The sequence below is a fragment of the Salvelinus namaycush genome, chromosome 26, assembly GCF_016432855.1.
Source record: "Salvelinus namaycush isolate Seneca chromosome 26, SaNama_1.0, whole genome shotgun sequence".
Taxonomy (NCBI): domain Eukaryota; kingdom Metazoa; phylum Chordata; class Actinopteri; order Salmoniformes; family Salmonidae; genus Salvelinus; species Salvelinus namaycush.
In genome coordinates this window covers 28,331,801-28,345,716 of record NC_052332.1, presented here as the reverse complement: position 1 = coordinate 28,345,716, position 13,916 = coordinate 28,331,801, and the positions used below count along the sequence as shown (strand labels likewise).

Genomic DNA, 13,916 nt, shown 5'->3' with positions numbered 1-13,916 from the left:
TGAAAGAGTAGTTTTCACCTGTCCAGTCCTTTGAATCTATAAACGCCACAAGGGTAGTAGGACATAAGAGGCACTAGAGATCGAAATTGTACTTTCTAGCTCCCGCCTATCCTTTCTTTGGATTGGTGGCTGTATCTCATTATTTAAATACTTTTTTGAAATATACGATGAAGGTTGGTGACGTCAACCGCCTGTATTCAATGGTGATACTATGCTACAGCCTTGGGAGCTCTTTAAATTTGAGGTGTCCAAATACCTTAGAAAATATGGTAGTAATCTTGCTAAGACCAGAAGAGCTGAGGAGGAAAAGGTGATCATTAAGATAACTTCCATTTCTCAGAGGTCCCCAGCCGGCCTCTCGGGGGAGGAGAAGATGGAACTAATTGAGTTACAAAATAAACTGGATAATATATATAGATTAAAAGCAGAAGGAGCCTTTACTAGATCTAGGAAAAAATTGATTGAGGAGGGAGAACAGAATTCATCCTATTTCTTTAGACTTGAGAAATTTCACTCTAAAAATAACACTATCCATAAATTAAACATTGATGGTGTTATTACAGATGACCAAAAATTAATCGCTAAATACTGTAGCAATTTTTACAGAAAATTGTATAGCTCTACGTACTGTCAGGAATCCACAGATATGTTTTTTAACTCACTGAATAATGTTCACTATCAGTGATATAGAATCTAAACAGTGTGAAAGTTGAAGAGATTATAGAGTCTATCAAACATCTAAAGAACAATAAATCACCAGGTGTTGATGGAATTACATCAGAATTTTACAAATTATTTTCTGAACAAATAGCTCCCTTCCTATTTGAAGTCTTTTTAGAGAGTATTAAAAACAATGTTCTCCCTCCTACAATGAGTCAGGGGTTAATAACACTGATACCTAAGCCTAAAAAAGAAGTGCTGCTCATCGATAACTGGCGTCCAATTTGTCTTCTTAATAATGACTATAAGATATTAGCCTTACTACTTGCAAAAATAATTAAAGAAGTCCTGGATGCAGTCATTGATGAAACACAGTCTGGCTTCATGAGGAACAGACATATTTCTAACAATATCAGACTAGTATTAGACATACTTGACTACTCAGACCTAATAACTGAGGATAGCTTCATATTATTTTTTGATTTTAATAAAGCATTTGACACAGTAGAGCATCAGTTTCTCTTCCACTCCCTTGAGAGACTTGGCTTTGGGGATTTTTTCTGTAAGGCTATTAAGACTCTCTATGCAAATGGTAACAGCTCTATCAAATTGAAATATGGCACCTCACCTAGATTTGAGTTAAAGAGAGGAATTAGGCAAGGTTGTCCTATCTCCCCGTACCTGTTTTTATTAATCACCCAACTTCTTTCAAATTCTGTAAAAAATAGTCCTGTACAAGGTATTTCCATAGCTGGTAAAGAAATTATTATAAGCCAGCTGGCTGATGATACTACACTTTTTCTGAAAGACGCTAACCAAATTCCCATATCGATCAATGTGATACAATCCTTTTCCAAAGCGTCTGGTCTATACCTTAACATTAATAAATGTGAACTCATAGCTGTCAAAGATTGTGTGACACCTTCATATTATGGTATTCCAGTAAAAGAAGAACTTACATATTTAGGCATAACCATTACAAAGGATCAGAAGTCTAGAGGCTTACTAAATTTTAACCCTCTTATTAAAAATACCCAGAAGAAGCTAAATCAATGGCTACAGAGGGACTTATCTTTAAAAGGTAGAGTCCTAATAACCAAGGCCGAAGGTATCTCTAGACTAACATATGGCGCTCTATCTTTATATCTTGACAGTAAAATAAGCAAGGAGATAGACCAGATGCTTTTCAACTTTCTTTGGAGAAACCGTACCCATTACATTAGGAAAACTGTTGTAATGAATACTTATGAGAATGGTGGACTTTACTACTTTAAATAATACTTTTAAGATCAATTGGATAAAACAATTCCTAAGAAGACCCACTTCTATCTGGAATTTTATTCCTCATCATGTCTTCTCTACTTTTGGTGGCCTTAACTTCATGTTGTTTTGCAATTATAATATTGACAAAATTCCAGTGAAACTTTCTGTCACGTTCTGACCATAGTTCTTGTGTGTTTTACTTGTTTTAGTGTTGGTCAGGACGTGAGCTGGGTGGGCATTCTATGTTGTGTGTCTAGTTTGTCTGTTTCTATGTTTGGCCTAATATGGTTCTCAATCAGAGGCAGGTGTTTTGTGTTGTCTCTGATTGGGAATCATATTTAGGTGGCTTGTTTTGTGTTGGGATTTTGTGGGTGGTTGTTTCCTGTCTTTGTGTTCATTGCACCAGAGAGGACTGTTTCGGTTTGCCATTTTTGTATTTGTAAGTGTTCACGGTTTTCGTCTATTAAACATGTTGAGCACTGGCTACACTGCGTGTTGGTCCGATCCCTGCTACACCTCCTCTTCTCGTGAAGAGGAGGAAGGCTGCCGTTACACTTTCTGCTTTTCATCGGCAGGTTTTCTTGTCATGGTCCTTAATTTATAAACACAAATTTTCTCCACAAAGATATTATATATGGAATAATCGGGATATATTGTATAAAAATACTTCTTTGTTTTTAGAATATTGGTTCCGAAATAATATCCTATTGGTGAGCCAACTGGTAAATGCAGAGGGTCTTTCTTATCACTTTACAAGGTCCCTGTAACACCTAAAGATTTTGCAATTGTTTTAGACGCCATTCCCTCAGGTGTTGCTCTGTTATTCAGGAACGTGTCAAGACCTGACCCTCAGAGCCTACCTTCAATTGACCCTGTTGACTCATCAGTAGGAAAGATTTGTTTCTCTTTTGGTCCATTCAACAACAGAGCGATACGAACCTTGTTTCAGCAGGATGTTGTATCTATACCTTATGTCATGCCTTATTGGAATGGATTTATTGATAATATCTGTTGTAAAATTTTTCATAAATATTATCCTGCCAACCACCATATGAAGAAGTTTAAGGAAAACATAAACTCAAATTGCTCCTTTTGTAATGACCAGCCAGAAACAGTGTTGCATCTTTTTTTTTGGCATTGTATTCATGTAAGAAAACTGTGGCAAGACATTTATGAAGATTTTACACTATTGTGGAGAGATGTACTGCTTGGATTCTTTACATACGATAGAAATAAGCAGAACATTTTTATGTAATTAATTTCATTATTCTTTTGGCCAAATTTCATATACACAAATGTAAATTTACTAACAAAAAAACACATTTTCTTACCCTACAAAAAGAAATTGAACTGTATTTTAAGACAGTTAAATACTCTACTAACAAAAAAGCTGTTAGAATTGTAAGTGTATGTATGTCCCTTAAGGTCCTTGTGTAAGTGTAATGTGATATTGTACCCCCTAGCTCGATTGTCCATTATATATAATCTATATATACTTGTGTTCCCTTATGTACTTTCTGTATTGATTTGTTGTTAATAAAAAATAAAATAAAAATAAAAAGACTGTCAAACCTCAGATGGGCAAAATAAAGTGGGCGGGGTCAAACGTGGGCCGAATCGCACACTGCAGTCAGCCCGTACTTGGAGAATGTCTCGCTTCTACTAGGCCAGTTTTCTGCTCCGTCACGTGATATTCCGGATGGGCTCTCGATTCAAATCCGGGTTGAAACGAAGTGACTTGAGAAAAAATGGCCGAGAAGAAGAAAGGTGAGAAACAAACTAGCCACAAATATTTGAAATAGAATACATAGGTTAAATATATTGATCTAGGTAACTATCCACAAATAGTCTTTAATCTGACTGAAAATATAAAATACTGGCACGCAAACTGCATGCGTTTGCCTTTCTTTACGTTAATGCACTTGAACGCTGCCCTTCAGAAAGTTAACTAGCATGTGCAAAATGTTATGCTAGCTAAAAATCGCAGTTAGTAAACGTTAGCTAGATAGATAGAAAGAACTCGGTGTGAAATGCACATCAGCGTGCCTCGTTTGCAAGTCACCACGCCTGCTATTCAGGGACTTAGTCCCTGTTGCTAGCAGCTGTAACGGTAGTTGGCTAACGTACCTTCCACTGCCCCTGGGTGTGTTGGTCGGTAGTTAGCTAATCAAATCAAATTTATTTATATAGCCCTTCTTACATCAGCTGATATCTCAAAGTGCTGTACAGAAACCCAGCCTAAAACCCCAAACAGCAAGCAATGCAGGTGTAGAAGCAGTGTGTACTAGCTAATGTTAGTAGTTCAGTAGCTGGTTAGCCTAACACATTTACTACTAACTACGACACACACATTGGGTCCATTCAATAACTTGGTTATATAATATTTGGCATTATACCTTCCTGGTATGTCTTACTGTGCCATTACTGAGGTCTCTTATAGGGGATAGTGAAGGCCATGTTATGGGACCCCGCCTACTTTCTTGTCCAATCTTGTAGTATTACTAACCACTTATTTTTGTTATTCGATGAGGTTTAACAGCGGTTGGCATCAAATGTTGCATTACCGCTACCTACTAGACTGGAGTATAACTCCCTTATAGAAAATAAATCAACACAACCCACCACCCTTCTCCACTATTTACATCTATCTAGTCCTACCTCAGGCCAACAGTCTGAAAGGACGGGACACCACCACACCCTGTAACTCTTCTGACGTCAAGTCTCACATGCCCAAATACCTCTCTGCAGCTGCCACCACAACCTCAATTTTCCCAGCAACTTCCATTCCATCCCGGTAGTACAGTTGACACCATTGCTATAAACACAAAAAATCCAATCTTACTGAAGCATATATCACTTGTTGGTCTATCCCTCTGTACTGGTACATATCTACTACTCACACCACTCCTCTCAGGATCCCTTGACCCATCTTCCTCTACTTTCTTCACTGCCTCAGCATATGACAACTTCTGCACTACTCTAACCCTGGAAACCTCAACCTGCCTCTATCACACTGGACATTTCTGTTTTTTCTTTATTTTTACTATTTTCTACATTGTAGAATAATAGTGAAGACATCAAAACTATGAAATAACACATATGGAATCATGTAGTAACCTGGACTGCAGAGTAATGGAAAAGCAGCCAAAAAGTGCTTAGTATATGTGGGAACTCCTTCAAGACAGTTGGAAAAGCATTCCAGGTGAGGCTGGTTGAGAGAAGGCCAAGAGTGTGCAAAGCTGTCAAGGCAAAGGGTGGCTATTTGAAGAATCTCAATTATAAAATATATTTGGATTTTAACACTTTTTTGGTTATTACATGATTCCAAACGTGTTATTTCATAGTATTGATGTCTTCACTCTTATTCTACAATGTAGAAAATAGTAAAAAGAAAGAAAAACCCTGGAATGAGTAGGTGTTCTAAAACCTTTGACTGGTAGTGATTATATCCTAACTTCACTTTGTCAGGCAAGGACATCAACATCGAAACTCAGAAGGACAGACAACGTCTCTTCTGTTTCACCACTCACCCAACCCTGTCTGCGTCGCTCCAAACGACACCGGGAATCTTCCCCTTCAGTTGGTTAACTTTCACATTTACCGCTTCCCCAGTAATCACTCCTTTCAATGGTGCCCTTTTCTTGAGAGCAAAACAAATCACATCTCTTATTCCCCATTCATTTAACGCGGACCGCCTGCTCCCTCTGACCAGCAGAAACGCAAAATAATTATCACAAGATCACTTCTGGTTACCTTTACTGATTCTACAGCACCCAACTCTGTTTTCACCCATCCTGAAACCACAAATGGATCAGCCAAAAGGCAAGGGTCCACTTTTTCCAAACATTTCACTCCTACCAGACTCATCTTTATCCTGACTCTCGGTGCAAGCCTCGGGCTCCGAGAACTCCAAGAACTACCCCCTCCGATACTTTGCCCTCAATCACTTCCATTTCTCCTCCTGTCTTCGATCCGGTGTACAGCACACTCTGCTTACACTTTCTACCATTCTTATTTAAAAAACCTCCCTTTTTCCTGCACTTTAACCGATTCAAGCTCACCCTCTTCCTCCCTCTCTCTCCGACTTCCTCTGCCTCTCTTTTCCAACAGTCTTGAAGGAGTTCCCACATATGCTGAGCACTTGTTGGGTGCTTTTCCTTCACTCTGCGGTCCAACTCATCTCAATTGGGTTGAGGTCGGGTGATTTGTGGAGACAAGGTTATCTGATGCAGCACTCCATCACTCTCCTTCTTGGTCAAATAGCCCTTACACAGCCTGGAGGTGTGTTTTGGGTCATTGTCCTGTTGAAAAACAAGCACAAACCAGATGGGATGGCGTCTCGCTGCAGAATGCTGTGGTAGCCATGCTGGTTAAGTATGCTTTGAATTCTAAATAAATCACAGACATTGTCACCAGCAAAGCACCATCACACCACCACCTCCATGCTTCGTGGTGGGAATCACACATGCAGAGATCATCCATTCACCTACTCTGCGTCTCACAAAGACACGGCAGTTGGAACCAAACATATCCAATTTGGACTCATCAGACCAAAGGACAGATTTCCACCGGTCCAATGTCCATTGCTCGTGTTTCTTGGCCCAAGCTAGTCTCTTCTTCTTATTGGTGTCCTTTAGTAGTTTCTTTACAGCAATTCAACCTAACTCTAATGAACTTATCCTCTGCAGCAGAGGTAACTCTGGGTCTTCCTTTCCTCTGGTGGTCCTCATGAGAGCCAGTTTCATCCTAGCACTTGATGGTTTTTGCCACTGCAGTTGAATAAACTTTCAAAGTCCTTGCTTATTTCAGCTGTTCTTGCCATAATATTGACTTGGTGTTTTACCAAATAGGCTATCTTCTGTATACCACTCCTACCTTGTCACAACACAACTGATTGGCTCAAACGCATTAAGAGGAAAATAAATTCCACAAATGAACTTTTAAGAAGGCACACCTGTTAATTGGGGCGGCAGGGTAGCCTAGTGGTTAGAGCGTTGGGCTAGTAACCGAAAGGTTGCAAGTTCGAATCCCCGAGCTGACAAGGTACAAATCTGTCGTTCTGCCCCTGAACAAGGCAGTTAACCCACTGTTCCTAGGCTGTCATTGAAAATAAGAATTTGTTCTTAACTGACTTGCCTAGTTAAATAAAGGTCAAATAAATAAATAATTGAAATGCATTCCAGGTGCATTCATGAAGCTGGCTGAGAGCTGGCAAAGTGTGGCTACTTTGAAGAATTTCAAATATAAAATACATTTTGATTTGTTCAACACTTTTTTTGGTTACTACATGTTATTACTACTACTACATGTTATTGTTGTTACTACTATGTTTTTTTATAGTTTTGATGTCTTCAATATTATTCTACAATGTAGAATGTAGTAAAAATAAAATCCATGGAACCCGAACAATGCTGAGCCAATTGTGCTCCGCCCTATGGGTCTCCCGGTCACGGCCGGTTGTGACACAGCCTGGGATTAAACCCGGGTCTGTAGTGATGCCTCAAGCCCTGTGCTGCAGAGCCTTAGTCCACTGCGCCACTCGGGAGGCCTTATTTATATATATTTTTTAAGTAGTGCACTGGGCCTTTACTAGTCCTGTATTAGCAGACCGATATCGCTGTCTGTAGCGCAGGCAATTTTTTACAATTATATTTATTTGTCAAATGACAGCCAAGCATCGATGATCCTTTGGCCTTTGCATGCCTCCGAAGGCGCCGCAATTGCGTCACACCCTCCATACGGAGCCTCCGACCACATTTTCAGATCAAGCATAAATTGGCTTTTAGGGTAGGGATGTCACAAGAATCCCGGATAGCATTGACCTTAAAACAAACAAGGCCAATTCCATAAAACGAAACTAAAGTGTTTCACTATCAATGGTATGCATCAAAAAGGATTGTGTCTGCCAGGTCAGTGTGTTTGATCTTGAGACAGACCAAATCTCTTGACTGCTGAGCTGATCACAAGTCTGTCTGACTGAAAGTGAAATTGATGGCCATCTGGTCTCTCTAGGCTGGTCTATTTTAGGCCTCTATTTTCAAGTGTCCAGAAGCCTGGATTTGTAAAGGTCAATGTAGTCTACTTTCTGGCATCAGACGCAGCATAAGATGCACACTGTATTTCAGTGTCCTGCAAGGTCATGTGAGCCAAGGACAATCAAGGGTATGACTTTGAAATCAATGTAATAATTGGCTATATCAAATTACAACTAGATACAGTTACATGGTGGTGGGTCTGACTCTTTTTTTTGTGTGTGATTTGTTCTTCTAGATAAGAGTGAGGAGGTGGTAGAGTATCTTCTAGATAAGAGTGAAGAGGTGGTAGACTATGCCAAGAAACAGAGATGGTGGAACAAAATTTTTGGCAAGAACTCTGGGCCAGTAGCAGAGAAGTATGATGTTGCCACCCAGCTTGCCATTGGTGGAGTGTCTGGCTGGTGAGTCAATCAGTCCTGATTGTGTAATATGAATAAATAATAAATGGACAAGCCATGTGAATCTGCTGTGGTGTTCTACAATTTTAACCATTTATGACTTGGCAGGTCTCTGTTTAATAGCTGTTTTTCCTCTTAGGTGTGCTGGGTATTTGTTCCAGAAAGTTGGAAAGCTGGCGGCTTCAGCAGTGGGTGGAGGCTTCTTTTTGCTTCAGGTAAGGTGTGACTTCTTACGCTCTGCATCAATTTATTTTGTGTTTGAATATCCATAGTTCTAAATAACACCTGGCTGACTTATTTACCTACATTTAACACATATTTGACACTCATGTTTCACATTAGGACACATGGAAGTGTGTTATGGCTCAACCCCAGTCACATTGCCATTATTGGTGTGTGATTCATTTCCTTCTAGATTGCCAACCACACAGGGTACATCAAAGTGGACTGGAAGAGAGTGGAGCGTGATGTAAACAAGGCCAAGAAGCAGCTGAAGTTGAATACAGAAAAGCCCAGTAAGGAAGTCAGGACAAAAGTGGATGAGGTAAGGGGTCATCATGGTCTACTATAAAATGGTGGATGTCTCCTATCTGATTCAAGTCTTATGATCTCTTTGGTGTTGTGATTTTAGCATTTCAAATATGCTCATGATTAATGGTATGATGTTGAAGCTATCCACACCTTTTTACTCCAGAGTATAAAAGAGAACAATGTCAAATATATGGAAGCCCGTTCCTGCCACCCAAAAAATAAAATCTGACTGAGTTGTGAGATAGTAAGTCATAACTGAAATAATATGTGATTATTTTAAGTAGGATTGTCATGATGCCAGTGTCGTGATACTACGACACCAGATTTTTCATTGCAAAAAGAAAACATGAATTAGACTAACTCAATGGTCCTACTTTATTTAAAAATGTCGGTGCTTTAGTTTGCAAAATAAACAAATGTGACTCTTGGTGACAACATAACGCTGTTTGTTTCTAACATTTTTCCTTTTTCCCTCGAAATTGAATATGTTTCATGTTTTGTTTCCTTGCCACGATACTTCGTATCGCAATACTTGTATCGTGGCAAGCAAACAAAACATGAAACATTTAATTTCTCGAGGAAAAAAGTGATAACCCTAATTATGAGATAGTAAGTCGCTCATGAAACGGGCATCAACTCACAACATGATACAAACCTTAAATAAAAACATATGGGCTGCATGGTGCGAACTATAGGCTCCATTGATGAGAAAGTAGAAAAAAAAGCTTGCGCCCGGTTCCTTGCCTCGTGCTGCACAGCTGTCCTCTCATCAAGCGATCATATTTTCACCCATCAGACTATTCTCAATTTAATCTTGTCATTACTAATATGTAAAATTTGTTTAGATTTAGAATGGTCCATTATCAAATGGGTAGGGGCAGGGGAAAAGTGACATGTCATCTGTATGCACACAAATTGCAAATGAAGGCTGTGCGCTTTCCTGTGGGTCTGCTTTGTAGGCTACTTTGGTTTTACAGTGTTTACAATGTTCTTAAATGAGCAGTTGAGGAGTAAATATAAGAACACTAATTTCACTCCATGCATAAACCAACCACTGTTTGAGGAGCATGCTCTCGCTGCCCGACAGGTGATATTCCTGTTTGAGGAGCATGCTCTCGCTGCCCGACAGGTGATATTCCTGTTTGAGGAGCATGCTCTCGCTGCCCGACAGGTGATATTCCTGTTTGAGGAGCCTGCTCTCGCTGCCCGACAGGTGATATTCCGCCCCAAACTCTGTATGCCATGGGCTCTCCAACCCTGTTCCTGCATCTACCCAGTGCTTAATTAGGGCTAGTGAAATCTGTTCGGGAACATCAATAGTGACATGTTTACGCAACTAAACATACACTGCTCAAAAAAATAAAGGGAACACTTAAACAACACAATGTAACTCCAAGTCAATCACACTTCTATGAAATCAAACTGTCCACTTAGGAAGCAACACTGATTGACAATAAATTTCACATGCTGTTGTGCAAATGGAATAGACAAAAGGTGGAAATTATAGGCAATTAGCAAGACACCCCCAAAAAAGGAGTGATTCTGCAGGTGGTGACCACAGACCACTTCTCAGTTCCTATGCTTCCTGGCTGATGTTTTGGTCACTTTTGAATGCTGGCGGTGCTCTCACTCTAGTGGTAGCATGAGACGGAGTCTACAACCCACACAAGTGGCTCAGGTAGTGCAGTTCATCCAGGATGCCACATCAATGCGAGCTGTGGCAAAAAGGTTTGCTGTGTCTGTCAGCGTAGTGTCCAGAGCATGGAGGCGCTACCAGGAGACAGGCCAGTACATCAGGAGACGTGGAGGAGGCCGTAGGAGGGCAACAACCCAGCAGCAGGACCGCTACCTCCGCCTTTGTGCAAGGAGGTGCACTGCCAGAGCCCTGCAAAATGACCTCCAGCAGGCCACAAATGTGCATGTGTCAGCATATGGTCTCACAAGGGGTCTGAGGATCTCATCTCGGTACCTAATGGCAGTCAGGCTACCTCTGGCGAGCACATGGAGGGCTGTGCGGCCCCACAAAGAAATGCCACCCCACACCATGACTGACCCACCGCCAAACCGGTCATGCTGGAGGATGTTGCAGGCAGCAGAACGTTCTCCACGGCGTCTCCAGACTCTGTCACGTCTGTCACATGTGCTCAGTGTGAACCTGCTTTCATCTGTGAAGAGCACAGGGCGCCAGTGGCGAATTTGCCAATCTTGGTGTTCTCTGGCAAATACCAAACGTCCTGCACGGTGCTGGGCTGTACGCACAACCCCCACCTGTGGACGTCGGGCCCTCATACCACCCTCATGGAGTCTGTTTCTGACCGTTTGAGCAGACACATGCACATTTGTGGCCTGCTGGAGGTCATTTTGCAGGGCTCTGGCAGTGCACCTCCTTGCACAAAGGCGGAGGTAGCGGTCCTGCTGCTGGGTTGTTGCCCTCCTACGGCCTCCTCCACGTCTCCTGATGTACTGGCCTGTCTCCTGGTAGCGCCTCCATGCTCTGGACACTACGCTGACAGACACAGCAAACCTTTTTGCCACAGCTCGCATTGATGTGCCATCCTGGATGAACTGCACTACCTGAGCCACTTGTGTGGGTTGTAGACTCCGTCTCATGCTACCACTAGAGTGAGAGCACCGCCAGCATTCAAAAGTGACCAAAACATCAGCCAGGAAGCATAGGAACTGAGAAGTTGTCTGTGGTCACCACCTGCAGAATCACTCCTTTTTTGGGGGTGTCTTGCTAATTGCCTATAATTTCCACCTTTTGTCTATTCCATTTGCACAACAGCATGTGAAATTTATTGTCAATCAGTGTTGCTTCCTAAGTGGACAGTTTGATTTCACAGAAGTGTGATTGACTTGGAGTTACATTGTGTTGTTTAAGTGTTCCCTTTATTTTTTTGAGCAGTGTATTTCACTACACTGTTGACAGCCCTTCTGCGCGCTCAAGAAAGGAATAAAGGAGAGCAGATGGAAATGCATGTTGGTGAGATATTCTGTATAGCTGAAGGTAATGTGTCAATCAATTAATTCTTAAAATAAATAAAAAATCCCTATTTAGTAGGCTATTCAAAATCAAATACAAATTCAATAATTCTAGGCTAACTTTAAGTCGCACTGCAAAATCAATAAATCAAGTGCATGGCCTAGGGCTATACGTTCTCTCCCAGACTCATGGATAGACATTTTGGAGCGTCGCATAAGGTAACCAGTCCATCCAATATGCATAATAATACAGTCCACACTCAAAGGCGACTACTCAAATCTGTTTAATTTTGGAGTATAAGCTAGACTAATTATGTACTAAAGACATCTTAAATCAGTTTTGTTTTGTTTTTCTGCCATGCGTAATATGTGGTAGGCTATGTATTGTATAATGGCACAGTCATAACTTTAACATTTTGCATTTTCGGGCTTGGGCTCATAAGGAACGGGCTTCCATACTAAGAACAATGCTTATCATAACTCTGCTAAACTTAACCATGCATTGGTGTTTTTCTTTTTACCAGGTGCAGACATTTGTGAAGAAGAATATTGTCCTCACAGGAGGTTTTGCTGGGGGATTTCTGCTGGGCTTGGCCTCCTAAATCTACAAATTCATCTCTTTATTTAATATTGTGTCAAATACAAGGCTGAAAAAAAGCTTAAACCTAACCAGCTATCTAGATATGCAAGTAGACTACATATCAATAATATGTCAAACTGTAACTCATAGGCTTGATGTGTGTTTTTGGGCTTATGGGAATGTGTCCATTTGAAAACACAGCTATTTAAAATACTATGTTTATCATTGAGGCTTATGCATGACCTGTCTTACTATTTAATTTATTATTACATTTTCCTATGCATTATTCTGGTATAATACAGTACTTATTTGAGATGGTTTGAAATCCACCAAAATATGTCTATCTGGATACATGTAAATGCATTCTGTCAGATGGAACTGGAGCGAAGCCCTTTTAACTTGTTTTCCCTCATTTGGGATTTGTTTAGTAATATCCTTCATTTTCTAAATTGTTAAGATCAAGGTTGTATGTGTGTTTATGTTCCTTCAAACCAAAGGGTCTCAGAGTTACAAACAAATACATGTATGAGTAAGTACTGTACAAGGGGACTAAGAGGCTGCAGTAACACAAGTTTGAATGGTATTACAGACGTTATATTTTCTTACCTAAAATTCCAAAGTGTAATTCAAGGACAATCATGGTGTGTGCATATTAATCATCCCCAATAGTAGTGACTTATTTACCAGTGGATGAGGATGCGTGTCAAGTTCTTACTTGAGACCAGGGAGTTAGAAAGCCAGACTGGACATATCTGGCTTTCTAAATCCATGCTTGAGACTGAGGTCTGAGTAAGATTTGTTTGTAAGTACAGATTGTGTTGATTAATGTTGCATGATCAAAAGCTGCCGCACAGCATACAAGATTCCAGTGTACTTACAGATGACTAAGGACAATTATGGAATGTACTGTAATACATGGAACATATCAATAAGCCTTTGTAGAGAACATATGTGATGAGGTAATGCACTGATAGGAATGCAAGTTTGCTACAATTATTTCTCCCAATGTTTCTCCTCCTCAATGCAACCCTTACCCAATTACTTAGCAAAGTGTAAAATGTGCTGTTCAAAAGCTTCATAGTATTTTTTTCACTGTTTAAAATTCTATATTTTGTTACAAACAAAATGTAAAATTCTGGGAGAAGTAATAAAAAAGTGAACTGTCTCTTTAGAATGATTTTGTTTGCCATAGTTTCACAGAAAATACAGCTATAGTAAGGTGTGCAACTTTGTTCTAGAAGTGGGGGGACAACTTGGTGGAGGGTCTGGGGGCACTCCCATTTTTTGGGGGCATCTAAAGCTAATTTCCTGCATTTCTACACAATCTAATATGGCCCTTCTATCATCACTATTTGGAACAACAAAGTAAGCAAAAATGCTGTCATCAAGCTAGGTAAGAGATCATTAAATATGTTTAAGTGATTGATAAGACTGAACTAGATAAATAATTAATATTGTGTTGCACCT

General features: G+C 40.3%; 1 protein-coding gene across 1 annotated transcript; it reads left to right on the top strand.

Moving 5' to 3' along the window:
• The first annotated feature begins 3,607 nt into the window (after positions 1–3,607).
• Positions 3,608–13,614, top strand: LOC120021670 (FUN14 domain-containing protein 1A-like). Its single transcript, XM_038965492.1, has 5 exons — positions 3,608–3,690; positions 8,194–8,359; positions 8,496–8,571; positions 8,772–8,900; positions 12,394–13,614. Exons 1-5 carry the CDS (start codon positions 3,672–3,674, stop codon positions 12,469–12,471), a joined length of 468 nt encoding a protein of 155 aa, XP_038821420.1. The 5' UTR covers positions 3,608–3,671; the 3' UTR covers positions 12,472–13,614.
• Positions 13,615–13,916: the final 302 nt, after the last annotated feature.